General features: G+C 31.9%; 2 protein-coding genes across 2 annotated transcripts; one reads left to right on the top strand and one right to left on the bottom strand.

The window, feature by feature from the left end:
* Nucleotides 1-4,891: 4,891 nt before the first annotated feature.
* On the top strand, nt 4,892-11,280 carry LOC123193954 (beta-galactosidase-like). Its single transcript, XM_044607037.1, has 19 exons — nt 4,892-5,498; nt 5,634-5,729; nt 5,840-5,952; nt 6,031-6,097; nt 6,201-6,293; nt 6,411-6,554; nt 7,087-7,175; nt 7,335-7,440; nt 7,514-7,601; nt 7,788-7,906; nt 7,999-8,163; nt 8,356-8,528; nt 8,647-8,756; nt 8,870-8,979; nt 9,071-9,181; nt 9,671-9,781; nt 9,869-10,074; nt 10,156-10,489; nt 10,759-11,280. The coding sequence occupies exons 1-19, from the start codon at nt 5,310-5,312 to the stop codon at nt 10,867-10,869; spliced, it is 2,535 nt and encodes an 844-aa protein (XP_044462972.1). The 5' UTR covers nt 4,892-5,309; the 3' UTR covers nt 10,870-11,280.
* A 1,717-nt stretch (nt 11,281-12,997) lies between these two features.
* Nucleotides 12,998-16,638, bottom strand: LOC123193955. Its single transcript, XM_044607038.1, has 6 exons — nt 16,340-16,638; nt 16,061-16,247; nt 15,693-15,882; nt 15,312-15,515; nt 14,229-14,525; nt 12,998-14,133 (listed from the first exon to the last, which is right to left on the bottom strand). Exons 1-6 carry the CDS (start codon nt 16,541-16,543, stop codon nt 13,185-13,187), a joined length of 2,031 nt encoding a protein of 676 aa, XP_044462973.1. The 5' UTR covers nt 16,544-16,638; the 3' UTR covers nt 12,998-13,184.
* Nucleotides 16,639-22,430: the final 5,792 nt, after the last annotated feature.

Genomic DNA, 22,430 nt, shown 5'->3' with positions numbered 1-22,430 from the left:
CAAACTCACTTTGAATCTAACCGTAATAATAAATATACGAATCCAGTAAATTGATTTGTGAATAAAGCTAAGTGTATGGTGAGGACTCTTGCCGATTGGTTGGTAGTTGTTGAACAAATGAGAAAATAGGTAGTTGTTTAAATGTGGTGTTGTTAGAAGTTGAATTAGCTGAGGATAATTTATTAGTATACAAGTCAAATAATGAGGTGGGTTATCATGGATAATCCTATAACTAATATTAATGTTTAATCTAAATTCAAACATAGATGTAACTCTTTATCAGTCACTTTTGGACTGTTTGCAAATAACTTAGGCACAACATGACCCTCCAACCCCTTGCCATGTTGAAACATTAATATAATATACATGCATAAATATGAACGCAGATACATGGATACCCATTACTTTTTTTTTCAAATAATTGAACACCCGTCTATATAAATTGGATAGATAAATTTGAAAGAGAGTAACTTAAACTCAATATTATTATATCAGATAAATTAAAATTTTATAAATATAACAGAAGTTTAAACTCAGATCTTTATTTTAAAATTTTTGATGTTTTTTCAATTATACTAACCTTTGGAATTATACCCATTAAAATTATTCACATGAATTACTCTTATATTTTATTCAAAGTTAGTTAAGGTGTGAATGAGACCTTTTGCTTCCACAAATTGCATGGTGGATGATGAGTTTGATTGATTTGAGATATGGTGAAATGAAATCTCATATGACAATCCTCTATGACCTAACGTGCTCATTCAGTATAAGCAACTGCCAGATTTTAAGCTTATCATGAAAACGTGATTATCAGATGATGATCTTCTTCGTTATCTTCAACTTAAGATTGGGAGTGTGAAGGCCCAACCAACTACGTACCAAATTGAGTGATTGCCCCAAAAGGAGAGAGTTTGTTTGAGTTGAGAAAATATGTGTTTAAAATTCGTTGGGAATTGAGAAAAAGATGATCAATTTAAATAAAAATTTATATTATCTGTAAGTATTTAAAGTTTTAAAAATTAATAAACAAAAATTTAAAAATACACTAAATCTTGAGTGAAAATAAGTCTTCCGACCTAAAAATTAAGTAATTGATGAGATGAGAAGAGAGCTTTTGCGAGCCACTCATGCAATGCATCCAAGTTTTAAGTAGTGTTTTTAAAATCAAACCAAATCAATTGGTTTAATCGGTTAAACTGTTAATCAGTCTATAATCTGATGTAATTTTATAATTTAGTCCGATTTATATATAATCATTGACTTATTTTACATTTGGTCAAATTCATTAAACTTATTGAATTAGAAAAATTATTCAAAACTAACAAAACTAAGTTTACATAATACTACACAATTTTTATTTTATTAAAACTTCAAAAAGTTTCAATTTGTAAAATTTTAATTAAATTAATGATAAAATTTATAATTATTATTTTTTCTTTATCTATACAATAGAATATCAATTATATAATTAGATATTTAAAATTATATTTTATACTATTTAAAAAATATAAAATAATTTGACAATAAATTAAATCGATTGATTATCTAATTAAACCAGTTGAACCATAAATTAATAAGATAATTAATTTGACCACCAATCTGATTTTAAAAACATTGGTTAAAGGGAATAACATTCCTGGGTTGAAGTTTGTTGCATGGGTAAAAAGACTAATCCCTACTTTAGAAGATAAGCATTGAGATTGAATAAGGCAAAGTATTTATGCTTACATTAATATTCTTGCCAACCTTTTACATAACTTTTCAATATTTTAATTTTTCTTACACTAGAATTTGTTAATTTATCAAATCGAACTAATAATTTGTCCTAAGTAATATTATATGTATATATTTTTTATACATAATTTAAATAAATAAATAATATATCATTATATGATTGGATATTACTTTATCTTTAATTCAAAATTATCCCATCATATAATGACACATTATTTATATACTCAATAATTTAAATAAATAAATGATATGTTATTATATGATTGGATATTACTTTATCTTTAATTCAAAATTATTTAATTATATAATTACACATTATCTTATTTATAATAATCTATCAAATGTTCCTACATTAGGTTATATAATAATTTTTTATAATTTATTTATATATATAATAATCCAACAGCCCGTATTAATTCAAAAAAGAAAGTGTCGCTTAATTGTTTTTAGATCTTTCTTTTTTCTTTCTCACTTTCTGTATTTTTCTACTTTCTATTTTTCTATTTTTCTTAACTGTCTTACTCTTCTTCCTTATAACCCTTTTTCGCTAATTGCAATTATTCGAATTCTTGTTATCCTTGGACAAAAAGGAGCATCCAATAAAATGACACCGCAAAAGTGTCGAAATGACATTTTTAACTATTTCCGACGTCGTATTGTGTAGGTTTAAATATTCTGACTGGTTGTGCTTAATCATCGTTTAACGGAGGAAGAGGAAAGGAGGTAAAGAATTATCTACTGGTACCATAATTAATTATTTATATTTTATGATATATGATGTAATATAGATAAAAAATAATATATATTATAAAATATATTAAATTAATATGATATAATATACATTATTAATATGAATTATTACATATTTTTTTTAAAAATAATAATATAATAAAAATGTATAAAAAATTTTAAAATTTTTGGAGTGTATAATATTTTTCAAAGTGATGGTATATCAATTTAAGTTTTTACTGTTTTATTATTTTATTTTTTAAAAATACGAAAAATTAGTTTTTTGGTAGACAATTCGACTGCTATGATTAGGATCATGTAGTTGAATCAAGTTTTATATTATGTATTGAAAATTTATTTTTTTATCATATATCAAATATCATATTGTATTGTATGATACAATTTTTTTAAAACTAATTATTAAAATAATTAAAAATTTAATTGACACATCATCATTTTTGAAAAATATAACAAATATCACTAAAAATTTAAAACTTTTCATATACACTCTTATTACGTTATTATTTTCTCTAAAAAAGTGTATTAATATATATTAATAATATGTATTATATCATATGATAAATTTATTATATCATATTAATTTATTAAACTTTATGATACACATTATTTTCTATGTGTATTATACCATCATTCCTCTGACCTCTACCATCCTCCGCTGACAAAATGTAATAAATAAACAGTTCTCTAGTAATTCAAAATTTGAAGAAGCATCTCAACAGCGGGAACACGAAGCGCTGTATTCATTTTCTTCATGACTCACCCGTTCTTCTTCCTTCAAATCATTTTCCATTAATGATGTGAAAAACTAATAAAAAAATATTTATAATTGAGCTAGTTTTGTGTTAACCACGAAATACCTCATGACCACAATAAAAAAAAATGGGCATGAAACACCATAATTGGGTTGTCCATTTCAAACATTATATGTTAAGGTATACAATTGTTTTATTAAAGAACAACCTTATCCATTTGGTTATAAGTTGAACGAACATGAAATATCGGTTCATACAAATCGAGATCAAAAAACAACAACGGTTTGATTTGTTGCCAAATTATAGAATGATCATCCCAAAAATTTGATGCCAATTTCTGTGAATAAATATTAATATATAATAAATTGAGTAATTTTTTAAATATAATTGTAATAATGATATTAATATTGAAGGAGGTGTTAGTGTAAGAATAAATATAGCTTAATTTTGAAGACAACAAGGGGTTTGAACTGAACTAATTGCAACTCACCACCGTCACATTATTTCCAAACTTTCTCATCATTAACCACCTTGTTCAATGAACTCGCAAGACCACTAATAATATCTTACCCTTGTCGCCAACAACGACTATACATTATTTCCAGTCTAATGTGTTTAACTTTAATCAATAATTTCTCTTCATCCTTTTTTTCTATTCAACCTTGTCAGTGTTAGTGGTACGTCAAATCCCATTCTGGTCGGCCTACCAATTTCACACCAAATAAATGACCAATCTACCTCTTGAAATTTTTTTAAAATTTTTACCCTTTTTATTTTTTTAACCTTTAAATATGAAAATTAAAAAAGAGAGTAAAGCTGATATTAATTTATATTTTTTACTAAAATTATATAATTAAAAAATTATGGTTAAAATTTTATAAATGAATTTAAAAAAATAATTTCTCTTTAATAAACTTCTAATTTATTATTGGGGAGTGGTTGTCTGTTGGGAGGCTATATTATGACGTGGCTTTACATGATTGGTCAGTTGAGGACGCTTGTGGTCAAAGCAACCACGTCAGATGGTACACGCTAACCAAATAAGTCCATTGCAAATTCACGTGCCTAACAAAAATTAAACTTTACGAAATAATAATATTATTATATTATATCTCAAAAAATATATTTCTAATAATTAATATTTATTTATTTCCGGTTGAAAGATGATGATAACAATTTATCATTACATAAATTAATTATAACAACTAATTTAATAATTTCAAACTAAAACCCAGCTTAACCTTCCATTAATTGTTTTTTTTAAACAGAAAATTTTATGTGGAGTTAAGCTTTTTTTTCAGTGTTGAATGAATTATAACTTTATTAGACAAGATAAAGGTATAATCTTGAAACTTTATTAAAGAGAATTTGAAAATTATACTTTTGAAATAATGGTTGTGAAACTGATTATTAAACTTAAATTTTATTTGTTTGATATGATCGATTCAATTTAAAAAATGGGTTCGAGTGAAGTAAAATTGCCTTCGTTTTCATACACGAAAGCTTACTCCATGAGATAAAATAGACTGTATGTACACGGAATAAAGGAATCTTTCTGAAAGTATTCAAGAAGCTGGATTGAAAGCCTTGAAATTGGCTACAGATGGTCCCCAAAACAAATCTTAAATGCTTCAGTTTTAGTTTGAAATTTAGCTTTGGCTACCAAACCCAACAAACCAAGGACATTGTTAATGGTGGAAAAGCTCTTATCTTCCCGTGTGAACGAGGTTGAGTCGAGAGAACCAAAGCTTAGCTACGCGCTCGTCAAAATTTTGGGTCCCATGGCTTTTTTCAAGTGCTTTAAAAGCAGCTGGAAGTGGCACCTTCCAATCCACTCTAATTCATTGTGTACCGAAACCAACCAAATTTCAATCTTCATACCGTGCTCTCTCTGCCCCCTCTTTCGCTTTTGACATTTTATTCTCAAAAGAAGAAATAAAAAAACTTTCTTTTTTTGTTTCTTCTTTCTCTCTCCCTCCTCATTACTGTGTATTTAATGTATAGTATTCAAACTCGATACTGAGTTTTTGAAAACGCCATTGATTTGTACCGAGGAACACCCGAGGTTGTATGGGGTTCGAAGGTTCAAGGACCGACATGTTGATAACCAACATGTTTATGTTGCTGCTAATGCTGTTTTCTTCATGGGTTTGTTTTGTGGAAGCAACTGTGTCCTATGACCATAAAGCTATCATCATTGATGGCCAGAGAAGGATTCTTATTTCTGGCTCCATTCATTATCCCAGAAGTACTCCTCAGGTACTGAAATTGCCAATGTGGCTCCTCAGTGTTTCTTTTCAATTTTTGTGGACTTCTGACACATGGGAATTTTTTCTTTTAGTCTTTTTTCAAACTGAGTTTTTTTTTTTTTTTCTGAATTTATTGCAATCGCAGATGTGGCCTGATCTTATTCAGAAGGCCAAAGATGGAGGTTTGGATGTTATACAAACTTATGTCTTCTGGAATGGACATGAGCCTTCTCCTGGGAAAGTACTGCATTTGAATTTAATATGTTATTGCGATTTTTCTTCTTCTTCTCCTTTTGATTCTGGGTTTAATAACTAATTGGTCTTATTTATATTGAAATTCTGTATTTTCAGTATTACTTTGAGGACAGATATGATCTTGTTCGGTTCATTAAGCTCGTTCAGCAAGCTGGCCTTTATGTTCATCTCCGGATTGGCCCCTATGTTTGTGCAGAATGGAACTTTGGGTAATAGCATTTACGTTTTCTCTCTCTTGTTTTAATAAATAACTTTACTTGTATTACAATGTTTTTGTTTGGCTTCAGGGGTTTTCCTGTTTGGCTGAAATATGTTCCTGGAATTGAATTTAGAACAGACAATGAACCTTTCAAGGTTAGACACTATATTGGTTCATTTTTTTCTCTAATGTCTTTTTCTGGATTAATTTGGTGTATTGAGTTCATTAATCAGATGATTAATTTGTCTTGTAATGAAGGCGGCAATGCAAAAATTCACGGAGAAGATAGTCAGCATGATGAAGGCAGAAAAGTTGTTTGAAACACAAGGTGGTCCAATAATTTTGTCACAGGTGGGAAGCTTCTCCCATTATGATCCTCACTTGTCTTGTAGAAATGGCTTATTTTTTATTTTTACTTTTCTTTTAAGTTTTGTTCACACAGATTTTATATAATTGCATTATTTCCAGATAGAGAATGAATTTGGACCCGTTGAATGGGAAATTGGCGCTCCTGGTAAAGCTTATACGAAATGGGCTGCTCAAATGGCTGTTGGTCTTGACACTGGTGTCCCATGGGTTATGTGCAAACAAGATGATGCTCCTGATCCAGTTGTAAGAAATTCTTTGCCATCTTTTTCATTCCACCGGCTTCACTTTTAGCTTTTTTCTTTTCATTGCTTGGTAGCGTTTGGCTGTCTTTCTTTATTATGGCGCCTCCTTTCTTGGTGGGGTTCTCAATAGTAAGCTGTCTTCTTCAAATTAGTAGGTGTTAGTGGTAGTATATCTTAAACGCTTTCGGGTGTTGCCTATTTTTCAATTTAATTTCACGGGGTCTTTTCAATCTCTTAATTTCTTTCTTTCTTTTTTTTTTTTTTTTTGTCTTTTCTTCTGTTTTCTCTGATTTTGAGCAAGTAATAACATGTAATCATGAGCATGTCCCTTTTCACATGATGTTCTCAATTATTAGAAACTCGCTTTGAAAATTCAATTGAAAGATACTATTCTAATTGTTTATGGTGAAAATATACTTTTAGGGGTTAATTTGGTGAGTTCTTGAAGTTGTTTAATCACCAGTAATTATGCTTGAAGTACTGTACAAGAAGATTCCAGGCAATCTTTCTCTGACCAATCTTTCACCTGACAGATAAACACTTGCAATGGTTTCTACTGTGAAAATTTTGTCCCAAACCAGAAAAATAAACCCAAAATGTGGACAGAAAACTGGACTGGCTGGTAATTCTTCCCTATAGAGCCCATCTCTCTCTCTCTCTCTCTCTCTCTCTCTTCATTCCTTTTCTATATTTGTAATCAGTTGCAAGTAGTTAACGTGTTTTCTGAAATTTTGGAATCTCCTCCATAAAATGACCTTTCCGTTTTTCCCTGTTTAATTAGGTTCACTGCGTTTGGTGGTCCAACTCCTCAAAGACCAGCAGAAGACGTGGCTTTTTCTGTGGCAAGGTTCATACAGAATGGAGGTTCATTCGTAAACTACTACATGGTAAATTAATCCACTTTCATCTTTCGGATCAAGTTTTTCTTCAGCTCTGTAAATGATTTTTTTCCTTATTCAGTACCATGGAGGAACTAATTTTGGCCGGACAGCCGGTGGCCCCTTCATTGCTACTAGCTATGATTATGATGCTCCTTTAGATGAATATGGTAAGCAAACATGTTTTTCATCCTAGAGCTGTGTGGCTGCATTGTGAACTTCCAGCATTAAAGATTCTAATTACTTTAAATTAGACTAACACCGTGATTATGCTGCCACCTGATTAAAAGACTGAATATTTAAGGATTTCTAAACATCATATTCTGCATTGGTCTGAGTTTTCTGTTTTATACCAGGATTACTAAGGGAACCAAAATGGGGGCATTTGAGAGATTTGCATAAAGCCATCAAACTATGTGAATCAGCTTTAGTTTCGACAGATCCCACTGTGACTTCACTCGGAAATAATCAAGAGGTAAGCCTTTGAGCAAAGTAGAAGAAAATCAGACTTAAGACTTGGGTTTCATCTTTGAAAATTGAGCTTCTAATTATTATAATTATCTGTAGGCTCATGTATTTAACCCAAAATCTGGATCTTGTGCGGCATTCCTTGCTAACTATGACACAACATCCTCGGCAAAAGTGAATTTTCAAAATATGCAATATGAACTGCCACCTTGGTCCATCAGCATCCTCCCTGACTGCAAAACTGCAGTTTTTAACACTGCTAGGGTAAGAAGAAGACTTCATCATCTTGCAATATAGTAACTCTTTCTTAATATCTACTTAACACTTATAATCTATGTTTTTTATTAGTTTTTCTACATTCTGTTATGGAAGAAGCATCGTAAAACATACTATGACGTTCAATGTAGAAAAGATATAGATAATGATCATTTGAATATTGAATTCTGATTGTAACAGCTTGGTGCCCAAAGCTCCCTGAAACAGATGACACCTGTCAGCACATTTTCTTGGCAGTCATACATTGAAGAAAGTGCCTCTTCTAGTGATGATAAGACTTTTACCACTGATGGGCTGTGGGAACAATTAAATGTGACTAGAGATGCTTCGGACTACTTGTGGTATATGACAAAGTCAGTGGTTTTGACTTATTACCTCTTCTCTTCCTTGAGACATTTCTTAAATTTGAAAATAGTTGATACAATCTTCTGAAACTGATTTTTATCAATACGTTTTCTGTTTTCTACTCAGTGTAAATATAGACTCTAACGAAGGATTTCTGAAGAATGGACAAGATCCTCTTCTTACCATTTGGTCTGCTGGTCATGCACTGCATGTTTTCATTAATGGTCAGCTATCAGGTGAAAGGAATATTGACACACAATCAGAAGTTGGCCGATTATTAATTTCAAATGAACATTATGCGTTATCTTTACTTATCACCCACTCACATTAGTTTTCTTCCTTAATTCAGGAACTGTTTATGGTGGAGTTGACAATCCAAAATTAACTTTCAGTCAAAATGTCAAAATGAGAGTTGGTGCTAACCAGCTTTCTTTATTAAGTATATCTGTGGGTCTTCAGGTCAGGTTTTCTCATTTTTGGATGTGTCCCTATTCTTTCAACATTGCCAATGGAAGTATGAAGTTTACTCTTTCCATTATCAATTTCTCAGAATGTCGGCACACATTTTGAGCAATGGAATACTGGGGTGCTAGGTCCAGTAACATTGAGGGGTCTCAATGAGGGGACGAGAGACTTGTCTAAACAGCAATGGTCTTACAAGGTATGTCTGTAAATATTCTAAAGGAAAATTTAGGGTTATGGTAGGTCATGCTTAACTATGGCTTCAACTACTTTTTGTAGATAGTTTAGTCGTTATTCTGAAAAGAACTACAACATTTTTTGCTTGAATGTGTCATTTCTATGTCCAAGGAGGACTGGCACCACATTGTTAATACAACATAAAGGTCATTACTGCAGATAGTACTACACCCTTGTTTGTGAGATATTGATTTTGTTGAACCCTGTGAAATTATTAGAATGACATTGAATGTTGGAAAAGCAAAAGTAAAGTATACTATATCTAGTGGAGGATTGATATAAAGTTATCTCAATGTCCGGAAATTATTTATTAATTGAAAAAGTAATGGTGTCAGGTAATGCAATTTGGCTAGAAAATTGGTCATAAATGATTGCATACTTCTTGAGTATCAGTTTTTCGCAGTGATATTCATCAAAAGCTAGCTAAACATGTACTATATGATCTAAGCAGATTGGTCTAAAAGGTGAGGATTTAAGCCTTCATACTGTTAGTGGGAGCTCCTCTGTTGAATGGGTAGAAGGATCATCATTGGCCCAAAAACAACCATTGACATGGTACAAGGTGAGAACAATCTCAACTCAGTTCATTTCCACTATTAAAATTAATGATATATACCAAATATATAAATAATAAATTTTTGTTCTGCAGACTACTTTCAATGCACCGGCGGGCAATGAACCCTTAGCTTTGGATATGAGTACCATGGGAAAAGGGCTGATTTGGATAAACAGCCAGAGCATTGGGCGCCACTGGCCTGGATATATAGCACATGGTAGTTGTGGTGAGTGTAATTATGCAGGAACTTATACAGACAAGAAATGTCACACAAACTGTGGACAGCCATCTCAAAGATGGTGAGAACAATGTTGCTTCTTTATTCTTGTTATTGTTTGTTTTCCCGGTTTGAATATTCACATGGTAGATGTTACTTTTAGGTATCATGTTCCACGCTCATGGCTGAATCCAACTGGAAACTTGTTGGTTGTGTTCGAAGAGTGGGGTGGTGACCCAACGGGCATTGCTTTGGTCAAAAGAACAACGGGAAGTGTATGTGCTGATATTTTTGAAGGGCAACCAAACTTAAGCAACTGGAACACAGTCTCCTCTGGAAAATCAGATAAAATGCAATCCAAAGCCCATTTGTGGTGTCCTCCTGGGCAGAAAATCTCAGAAGTAAAGTTTGCTAGCTATGGATTGCCACAAGGAACATGTGGAAGCTTTCGTGAGGGTAGCTGTCATGCTCACAAGTCATATAACGCTCTTCAACGGGTACAAGTAGAACTCTAATAACTCTTTATTCCTTTTCATTTTCATAGAATGTAAGTTCATTTGAAGACTTTTCATTTAGAAATTTAAAGAAAATAGAATCTCTTCACTTGGGATACAGATGGCCAAATTAATTCTAATATACTGTTCTTATGTGAACACATTTTGTTGGTCTTATATCCAAAGGCAGATGTTGGTCACAAGATTTTAGTTCAATTGATGAGTTTTCCAACTTCAGCTTATTTTAGTTCCTCTTAATTCTTCTCCTTCAGAATTGCATAGGGAAGCAGTCTTGTTCAGTATCTGTGGTTCCCAAAGTTTTTGGAGGCGATCCATGTCCTAATACCGATAAGAAGCTTTCAGTTGAGGCTATCTGCAGCTGAAATTCAACCATACAAAGCCTACAAAATAAACAAAATCCCAAATCAATTCGCCATTTGTACATAAAACACTTATAAACATCATGATCTCTGTGTGTGTGTAATTCAGGCTTCTGCATTCTACATCAGCCAAGGTGGTAACTTTCGACACTACCAAAAGGCTGAAGTTTACAAGTATACATATATACCACACAATTTGGCTCAAGCCAAGAATAGATGTGAAATTAGGAAAATGTAGGCAAATTATTTGTCATATAGGCAGATAGGATGATTCCTATATGAAGAAGTTTTAGTTCCAAAACATTCATATAAGTGGTGTCAACAGTCATCTGTAAATCAATTGTATTGTGTATGTGTATGAATAAATTGAAAGTAATAAAAAGAAGCTTTTCAATGGCGTTTGGTTTCTGTTTACATAACCATCTAATTTACATGCATATGCGTTTGTATTATTTTTTGGTAAATTTCTCTTCCAGGCTTAGAGAAATTTTACTGAAAAAAAAAACAGCAACAGAAAAAACGGCAGGCGGCATAGTTGCTACAAGTTTCTGTTGACCCTGACATTACCAAATTACAAACTGTGGATTAAACAGAAAATAATGAAGAATTAGTATGTAATTTGGGCAAATGTGATGACAGTCCAGATGTAGAGAAGGCTACCAAATTGTTGGAAGCAAGCAAGCATCAGATTCAATTTGGCAAAACAAATCAGAGCTTCAATTATGGGAATGTAATAAAATTATGAAATTAAGAAATGGGAGTGTTGGGTTGTCATGAAATTACCTCTGAAACAAATGGACGAAGATGGAAGATAGAAAGAAACCAGAAGAGCAACTGAAACATTAAGAGGAGGCAAATATAAGGAACGTTTAACATTTAGTAAAAATAATAAAATTATATGATATGTCATTATATGATAAACTAATTATAAATTAAAGATAAAACAATATAGACTTATCTATGCAGAAATAGTCTTACAAGGTTTGTTCTCTCATATATAAATGCTCATAGGCAATATCTTATCTTGCAGGCTCCATAGTGAAAACTTAGAGCTTTTGCATGTTTCTGCATATGTAATATTTGATTGTTGATGCAAAGAGGAAGATCATTATTCCAATTAGTAATGCACACTTGTTTGTTGATACCTGTGAATTGTATTAGAATGAAGTTGAATGTTGTAAGATTACATACTGGTTTGAAAGTTCTCTGAATCACTAGACACATTCAAACCATCAGTAATTAAATCATAAAGTTTCAGTCTGAAAAGAATGAGGTTGTGCAGATGTAGGTAGAATGTTGGGCATTGAGAACCATGGGAAAAGGGATTATGTGGATAAACGGTCAGAGCATTGGGCACCACTGGCCAGCAAATATAGCGGTGGGTGATTGCATCACACTGGACCTTCTTGTAGTTTGAAATGGCATCAAACTGCGGAAATGTTTCTCAAATATGGTGATAATGGTGTTGCTTTTTCTTTCGGTTATCATTTTTTTCTCCAGGATGAATATTCACTACGAAGATTTTGCTTCCAGGCATCATGTTCCCCGCTCATGGTTGAAGCCGACTGGAAACCTATTGGTTGTGTTCCAGGAATGGGGTGGTAATCCAAACAGAATCAGTTTGGTCTAAAGAACAATAGGAAAGTGTGGAAAAACAGCTTTAAATAATGCAGAGAAAGCACTGAGGTAAGTGGGGGTACTTCATCAACACAGACAGGCAATTTTTCAAAATGAAAAAAGTTGTATTCTAAAACAATCATTCATACGGTTACTCCTCAGCTTACTGATTTTTAATCTTCACCTGCAACTTTCTTGGGAAATTACTTTTGTTGCCCTCCTTGCAAAAATAAAATGGGAAGTAACAAATTATGTCACTTGAGTTCTGGTCATATAGACAAAGATAACACATGCCTCATATTTTTCCGGTCTATCACGCAGCACAGACAAATGAATTTAACAGAAATTAAAAATTAAAAATTAAAAAAAAAAACAAAAAATCAGCAGCAAACCATATGCAAGATGTTCACGCTTGCTATGTCTTGCTTCTTCAACAATTATATTGTAACTTGACTGACCTGAGACTTGAGTGCTTGGTGGCTTCAACAAAGGAAAAATATAACAAGTTGGCAGATGGACACAGCAATATTCAACAGGCTTGCATATCTTTGCACAATTTATACAATAACTTTCTGATTATCATCTATAGATAGCTCTCTCCTTCAATATATTTCCCAAAAGAAAAGTAAAAATAAATAACAAAAAAAAAAAAAATTTACACAAATCATTTCCTCTCCATGGTAATATACAAAAACAGGAAGCTAAAGGTTAGTTAAAGCATTAAAGACCTCATCAAGATCTTTGTCGACCTGAACTACTACTTGCCCCTGATGCCTCCATCGCATGAATCTACTCGACAGATCTGTTAGCATCTGAACTCCATCTCCATCAATATGGAGCTGGATTAACCTCTTAATGCAATTGATCAAGTACTTGGCGGTCTTTAATTTCACCAGGCAAATAAAATCTACTCCTTTCTCTTCCGTTTCACATAATGACATAGACATACTCTCAATAATATCAGTTAAGCTGAAGACAAGACAGGCACCTGCTGTAGCCTCCCTTTTGCTGAATTTAGCATGTGACATAACTGAGTCTTCCAGCTCATGAGATTTCCATTGTCCATGTTTCAATCCAACAACATTTGTTTCCCACAAACGATTGATTCTACCAGTTGCAGCATAATGCAGCAGCAATTCACATCCCTCTTCAGTTATACAGTTGGGGAACCCAACCAAAATCCCGAGGGGAATTCTCCTAAACAGCACATTTTGCTGCAGGCTAAGACCAGTGGAAGCTTTCACTTCATGAGAGGCACAATCCTTGACACACACCGTACTGTATTGCACATATAAGCTTTGGAATTCTTTAAGCCAGAGTCCAGTACTTTGACAATCATATTCTTTTTCAAGTGCATGATCCTCATTGCTGTCAAAGTGATTTTTACCTGAGCTAAATTGGTTAAAGGTCCAAGCCTCTGATACTTTAGTCAAAATTTCAACCAGCAACTCCTGCTTAGATTTATCGATGGGGTTCAGAATCCACGCAATGTACCTTGCTGCAGCAGCAGATACTGCTTCCCCATCTTGCATTTGTCCAATTTTAGGTTTTCCCGATAAGCACTTTAAATGAAAATTTCCTTGAAAACTCTCAGAGAAAAGTAACGTGGAAGCAAAATAGAACCAATCAGGAAAGCTGATTGCCAGAGCCCTGCTATGCAACAATTATAAGCAGTTCTAGATTAACTGGATCAAAATAGAATAGCTACCTCAGATTGTGCATGTACAGTAAGCACAAGAATTTACCAGTTAGATTTATGATCTATGGTCACAACCTTCATTGCAGATGGGTTGACAGTTGGATCAACTTTTGTGACACGAAAAACTGGTTTGCTGGTAGCATGAACTAAACATATAAGACTTTCAGACGTAAGTGGCCCAGCCAGCATCCTCAGTAAGTGGTTCTTGTGAGGAAAATAAGCACTAGAAAATGTTAGCTTAGATCCAAATTCCAATGATAGGCCCCACCATGATGGACAGGAAATTATGTCCAGAATCACAGAGACTAATCCAATAAGAAGCTCCAATATGGAAGTCAGACCCCTGTTGCAAAACTAAATCAATATGATATATGGGTTATGCATTTTGATACAAAGACAATATCCAAATAAGAATTTATAAGTAGAATCTCAGAATAGGGAAAAGAAAGGGAGGGGGTTGCGGCACTATAAACTTTCTATATTAACCAACATAATTTTGGTTAAACTCAATAACTTAGGATTCACTCATCCATGCATGACAGGTTCCCATTAAAATCCTCAAGTTAGGCACAGGCAAAGACAAAAAAAGTGATCAGTTATTTATGGCAACTGAAATGGTAAAGAGAATCCATAGGTAGATAATATTTGAAAAGAAGATATTACGGAAATAACAAATTCTGTTCATTAATACAAAAATAATTTAAAATAAAATCAGGAAGAATTGTAATAAGAATTGTAAAAATAATTTAAATTGCCATGACATAGAGTTAGAAACTAAGCTATAAAATTAAAATTCCAATGCAGGCTACCAGTATGTGCTCTGATAAAATATTCAAAAAGAAATGTGATTCCTCCTAAAGGTGATAGGCACATATTAGCTAGAAAGTGCATCAAATTGTTAGAATCAGGTATCATAAGCAACAGAGGACCAATTTAGCCAAAGAAAATAATGAAAAAGTTACAGAAACAACCATTATGAGCTTTATGCAGATGAAGATTAGCAAACTTAGGCATACACTCAAAACTAAAATATCCCAAAGCTTCAATAATTCCAGCACAACAAAAGCATATAAAAGGAATTATCATGAAACATGGTGAACATCCACAAGATTCAGAAATAGAAACACACGTTAGCAGAAACCAGTTATGTAGCAGAGCTCTTGTCTCAATAAACATTGTAGGAGAAAGTGCCAAGCATACAACTATAGCACGCCAATCCAGTCTCTCATGAAACTCTTCCTTCAAACAAAGGAAAGGCCTCTCAGTGGTATGTTTTAAAATTTTTGAAACATCATGCTTCAGCGTGACTGGATCAAGATACCAGAAGAGCAACCTGTATGAAATGAAAAAAAAAAAAAAAACAGTGAAAATTTAAAGAATTCAACAGCCATAAAATAGAATTGAAACATTAAGAACCAGGCAAGGCACTCTAGAATCCAAAACTTATGTTCAAACATAAGACTACTATGACAACAATATTGTAGTTAAAACAAACTTAATCACAGCAGACCTCAGTGGTATTTCATGGTTTTCAAGGGAGAATTCTCTGGGTACATGACAGATCAGCTTTGACACAGCAGAGGTTCTGCTATCAACAGATTTTACATCATGCAAAATCATAAAAGGCAACAAAAAGCCGTAGCAACATGCTGAAACAGCTACTCTTACAACCGCACGCAAAAGCAGATGTGAAAGCGCCCCTACAATATATTAACATGCTCATTGAAAATGACAGAATTGTTTAAAATACTATAAAAAGGAACGTTATTTAAAGAATTAATAGCAAAAAAAATTGTCCCTTGAATATAAATAAGAAAGATTTAAATACCAAAAAAAAAAAATTCAATAAAATTCCCAAAAAAAGTACGCAATACATACCACGCCCGTTTAGTTTCTCGAGCACATCATTACATGCTTCAATTAGTTCCTCACAATCGTGGCGCGAAACCGAGCTACCGATTTGCAAAATTCCTTCATTTCGAAAGGAAATCACTTTAGAAGTAATTGAAGAAGATAAAACACCGATAATCGTCTTCACTGAATGCTCAATGACCGAATCAAAAACCTAAAAAGAATTCAATGACGAAATTGCCCAATTAGACCAAATAAAACGAGCTCTTCAAAACCGTAATTAGAGAATCATAGAGAGGGACTGACCTTGGGTGCATCGAAGCACAGGATAGAGAGAGCGGCGTCCAAAACCCTAACCCTAGAATTTTGGCTGAAATTTAGGGATTTATTTAGCTTTGAAATTGAGAGATTAATAGACTCTTCTTCTTCTTCATTTTCGTTTAGGGCTTGCAGATGTGATGCGAGTCTGGAGAAGAGATCGGTTATCTCCGGTAACGTGGTCATGAACATCGTTTAATAAGTGCGGGAAGGGAGCAGTGACGACACACGACTATAATAGCCGACTGGAATTTCCCGCCAAAATTGATTGGTTAGTCACGATTGAGTTTGAAATGAGCAATCAGCCAAGCTTAAATAAAAACAGTCATAGGCCTAGGAATTATTTTTCTTCCAATTTTAATTCAACCTTAAAAATATGTCTGTGGTAATTAAAAATTTTAAATACTTATTTATTAGTTAACTATTACGAAATTTTTTAATTAAAGATGAACATAAAATTATTATTTTACCAATAAATCTTTAAATCCTAAAAATTTATATTATTTCTCCTATAAATTTTAAAAATTAATACTTCATCTCATTTTCAAAGTTTAAAAAGTTAATATTTTATCTGTAGAGTTTGTTTTTCTTTTTCAGCAACCACCATTCCAACTAACAGTTGACACTTTTCTCTCATTTTCTAAGTCCAACCATGAAGAACGGTCATCCATCACCACGAAGGATGATGCTTCATCGTCTTTTGTCATGTTGTTCAGACAATAAAGTGTTTGTCTTTTGTCGTATTTTCATAATTTGGATGATGAAAAGTTGTCCTTAGTCAAAGAAGATCAGCGACTAGATTCCCTAAAATACTGAAGACGAAAACTAGAAATGGGGAAAAAGCAAATTTTTCAAAATTTAATTATGAAAGAAATTATTAATTTTTTAAATTAAGGAGAGAATGATATAAATTTTTAGAGTTTAGTAGTAAAATAACGATTTTATCTTTGCCTCAAACTAAAAATTTTAACAATATCTAGCATATAAATAAGTGTTTAAACTTTTAAATTATCACGAGTATACTTTTGAGAATAGGCTAAAACTTGAGTAAGAAATAGTCTTTTGGCCACCATCATATGTGATGTTATTGAACTCAATCTTAAACTGAATCCATCATAAATTTGTGTCATTTTAATTTATTTAAATCAATGTCATGTTACACTAGTGTGACATTATTTAAGCATGATAAAATAACCGTGTTATGTTATTAAATTATAATTAAGGTGATATCATTTTTCTTTTAAGTCTATCAATTTCATTTCTTTAATATTGGGTTTATACAAATCGAACTCGAGCATGACCCATCCCATCAAGTTAAAGCTAAAACTTAAACCCTTTAACTTAGTCCTTATCCCCATATTAACTTGAGGTTGGGATTTTGCAAGTGAGATTGAGATGAAAGCTTTCATGAAAAAGCAGCTAAAGCTCGCGAAGTTAATCAAAGCAAGATTTTTTTAAGGGTCTTATGAAAATTAACCATAACTTAATCTTAAATCAGTATAATTAATTAATTTAATTAGGCCCAAAAGACTATTCTTCACCCAAGTTTTAATCTAATCTCAAAAGCATATATATGGTAGATAAAAAAATCTAAAAACTTACTTATGAACGAATTATTATAAAAGTTTTTAGTAAAAGGTAAGGATAAAAGCTCTAAAACCTTACAAATTTATATTATTTTATTTTTTAATTTAAAAAACTAATAATTTTTTCTATAATTAAAATTAGAAAATTTCATTTCACTCATATCTCCCATTTCTAGGTTTCATTTCTGGTGGCTTAGGAAATCCAACTGTTAATCTTAGGGTTAGAGAATTTGACTGACGATCTTCTTTGACAAAGGATGACCTTTTGTCATCCAGATAAAAAAAAAATGATGAAGGATGACGTTTCGTCATCTAAATGATGTTAAAAAGGATAACAAAACATTATCTTTTGTTGTTTGGACGAGGTAATGAAGAGAAACAAAATGTCGTCATGTCTTCTAAACAACAAAGGACAATACTTCGTCGTCCTTGGTGGTGATAGGTGGTTATCTTTTATTGTCCTTCGTGGTCAAATATAAAAAATAGATAAAAAGCATTGATCATTGATTGAAAATAATAGTAACTAGAGAAGGAAAATAACTTTAAAAGTGAAATTTAAACTTTTCAAATTTTAAGAATAAGGTGAAATATTAATTTTTAAAACTTAAAAAAAAAATAATATCAACTTATAAAATTTTAAGATTTAATAATAAAATAATAATTTTATTCTTATATTTAAAATTTTAATAATAATTAATTCATACGTTAGTATTTTGACTTTTTACCTTACATAATTGTATTTTTCACATTAGGTGAAACTTTGGCGGGACATAACCCTTTGGCAATTATATTTAGATTTTCTATCCTAATGTTTACTGATGAGCTTTCTTTTCAGGGTTCCTATCCATCACGCAAATTCCGTCTCCTCCTGCCATACCATGGGAAGGAAGGAAAAGTCTAATCACCTGGTCTCTGCTCTCCACGTCACTCATGTATCCTCTACCTCCCACGTGGCACCATATGATTCCTCATGTTAAAATCAAACGAAATAGTTACCAAAAAATAATAATAATAATAATAAAATGAAACTCATTTCCATTGTCCTTTTTCGGTTTTTCGGAGCCATTTCCTCCTTATAAATCTCTCTCTCTCTCTCTCTCTGAACATACGTTAAGGGACGAAGGAAATCAGTAAGGGGGAGAGTGAACAGGAAACAGACATCGACTCTTCATTGAAAAGGCCACGCCCCACGGGGAGGGTCGCGTAGATTTAGGGGATGATATAATGGGCTGGCTGCCGATGGAGGATGACACCGTCACAGTGGCTGACCTCATCCACTTTCTAGACGCGAAACCTCTTACCAGAGTCAAGTTCATCGACAATCCTTACACCTCGCCCTTGATAATTCAGTCATATTCCTCTTACGTTACCATCAACCGCAACGAAGAGACTTGCGGCTCCTCCTTTTCCGACGCTGAGGCGTCACTCATGGTCAGTGTAGATATGCAAGGGATTGTTAATTCAAAATGGGTGGTGGAGGAGAATGGAGGTGATAATGGTTGGGATTTGGGTGATTATGTGCTCGTAAGGTTTCTGAGTGAGGAGGCTCTATAGTCTTTTACTTGCTTTTGTCCTGGAGGGAGGGGCTTTAGGGTTTTTGGTGTTGACAAGTTAAAAGCTGTTAACTGAAACCGTAAGCGGGAAAGAAAAAGCTGTTTTTTCCATTTTCGCACATTTTTTTTTTAATATTTAGTTAATAAAATTATTGATATATATTATTATATAATTAAATATTTTTAAATTAAAAATAAAATAATATTAATTACGTAATAATATATTATTTTGACATTAAACATAACATACAAATCTCAGCCCTTAAAAAGATATAGGTATTGGGCTTTAAAGGGCGAGGGTCAACACAATAGTTTGTGTTATAAGAAGGGCTGCAAGCCCATGTTTTTGGCAGTCTACTCTACCCTTGAAGTGATGCTACAAGAAAATAGCATAACCACCGTCAAATAGAGTTATTAATATTTTACAATGTATTATATATATTATATAATAAGATATAATATAAATACAAAATAATATATATTATAAAATATATCAAATGATGATGTGATTCACATTTACATAAAAGATTTTAAAATTTTAAAAATATTTATAATATTTTTAAAATGATAATATATTAATTTAAAATTTTTATTATTTTATTTTTTAAAATATAAATTTTATAATATGATATATAATATAAAAAATTAGATTTGATATTCGATCCCATTATCTTGATCACCAAACCAAATCCATAATTTGATCATCACAACTGCATTTCAATGTAGTATCATATATCACATCCTTAAAATATAATATTAGTTTGGACTAGAGAAACGTTATCCTAAACCTAAATTAATAACAAGAAGAGGACAGAAATTGCGTGAGGCTCAAGACGCAATGACAACAACCCTAGAGGGCCCTGCCCCTCTTTGATCACCACATCCACATGTGTTAATTTTTAGTTAAATTTAATCCAGATTTAATATTTGATAATTAAATAGGAAGAATTATTATTATAAATCTTTTTTAATATTTATGTAAGGCTAAAAGACTTTTCCCCATAGATGGTTTGGCGCATTTTCAAAGTTTCATCGGTGTCACTTTAAAAATTTGAAGTCTCACCCATAAATTATTAACGTGGATGATTTTTGTTAAAATAAAGTAAAAATAATAATTTTATCTTTAAAATATAAAATGACAAAAATACCTTTTAGTAGATATGTATAAATTATGTAATAAATATATATTTATATAAAAATTTATATCATTTTTTTTAAACCTTAAAAATTAATATATTTTTTTTATTAAACTTTAAAAAATTGTATTTCTCCCTAGGAGTTTTAATTTTTCAAGCAAACATTTCCCTCTCTGGCAATCAATACTCTCTGACCATCTCTCTCCCTTATTCTGATTTTATTTTCATTAGAGAAGATGAGTATTCGTTTAGATAAAGATGAATTGTCTTCGTTGAGAAATGGTTCGTGTATTCATCGATTTCTACTTTAGTGTCGTAGATTTCTCAACGAAGACAATTTGTTTTTGTCCAAACGAATAGTCACCTTCTCCGACGAGGATAAGATCAGAAGAAGAGAGAGAGACAATCAGAGGGTGACAATTGTCAAAGAGAGAGATGTTTACTTGAAAAATTGAAACCTTAGGAGAAAAATATAATTTTCAAAGTTTAATTATGAGAGAAAAATTATTAATTTTCAAGATTTAAGAGAAATTTTGATATTTTTTAATATGAATAGTTAAATGATGATTTTACTATTAAAATTAATGAATTTTGTTAATTTTAATCACTTATAAATGAGACTTTGAAGTTTTTAAAATGTTATGAATTTATCAATCCTTGGGTGGGAATAAGTCCTGTAGTCAATGTTGGAATATGAAAACATTGCTTGTAATTAATGGTAATGAAATAGTTATTTTGAGTCTTTGACCTTTAATTTTAATATAATATGCAATGACAAATAAAAAAAGCTTGATTTGGAGATGGGTATTTAATTTATTTATTTACTAAAATCACATGATCCAATGCCACACTTCATTTGGTCAAGAGAGACAATGCGGAGGAAATCAATGAACAAGTCGGTGGTGATGATAGCCCTCTGTGATGGTGGTTCATGAAAGAGATGTTGCAGAGTTTTGGATGAGCCTGAAGGTTGTGAAGATTCAAGTATTTTAAATTTATTGTTTGACTTTGAAAGGCCGGATGGTGGTTGAAGGTGCGGTTAGAATCAGAGCAAATTTGTTTTAAGTATGCAATGAATTTTACTTAAACGGGTCTAAATACAAATATAAAATAAATGAACATAAATTTAAATACAAGTTGAGGAGTAGAAGGAAAATAAATTCGAGTCTGAACTCGAATAAAGATTGTGTTTGACTCATATCATTTGAAAAAATTAAAAAGAATAACGTCGTTTAAGGAAGTCAAACCGAATATTTCATGTGAACTCAAGCCAAGTTCAATTTGTTCACAGGAACCTGAGTTGGGTGAGACTCACTCATGAACTTTTAAATTATAAAGTGAATCAAACAAAAATATGTATTTCTTCACACTCGAAGAGCCCGAATTAAACCCACCCATATGAAAACACACTTCACCTTATTTGGGTTTAATTCGGTTAGAATCTAACTTTTATTAAAAGTTGTGAAGATGTAGATTTTTAAATTTATTGTTTGAGTTTAAAAAGATGTATGCATGTTATCACGTAATTAAATATTATTTTATTTTTATTTAAAATTATTTAATTATATAAAATAAATAAGTATAATTATCAAATATATATATATATATTTATTTATATAAAATATATAAGTATAATTTTATCGCGTAGAAAAATATAAGATTTTCTAAACTTTGGAAGTCCCGAAATCTTGTTGAATCGGCTCGTGGTCCTTGGTGAGCTCCAGAATTTGACTTCCTTTGCAGATTCATAATTGATGAAGACTCAACCGCAGTTTCTCTTCTCCCATCATCATAATTAATGCCA

Source organism: Mangifera indica, chromosome 13 (assembly GCF_011075055.1).
Source record: "Mangifera indica cultivar Alphonso chromosome 13, CATAS_Mindica_2.1, whole genome shotgun sequence".
NCBI classification, from domain to species: domain Eukaryota; kingdom Viridiplantae; phylum Streptophyta; class Magnoliopsida; order Sapindales; family Anacardiaceae; genus Mangifera; species Mangifera indica.
The sequence above is the reverse complement of the archived record's forward strand: the minus strand, read 5'-3'. Positions and strand labels throughout refer to the sequence as shown.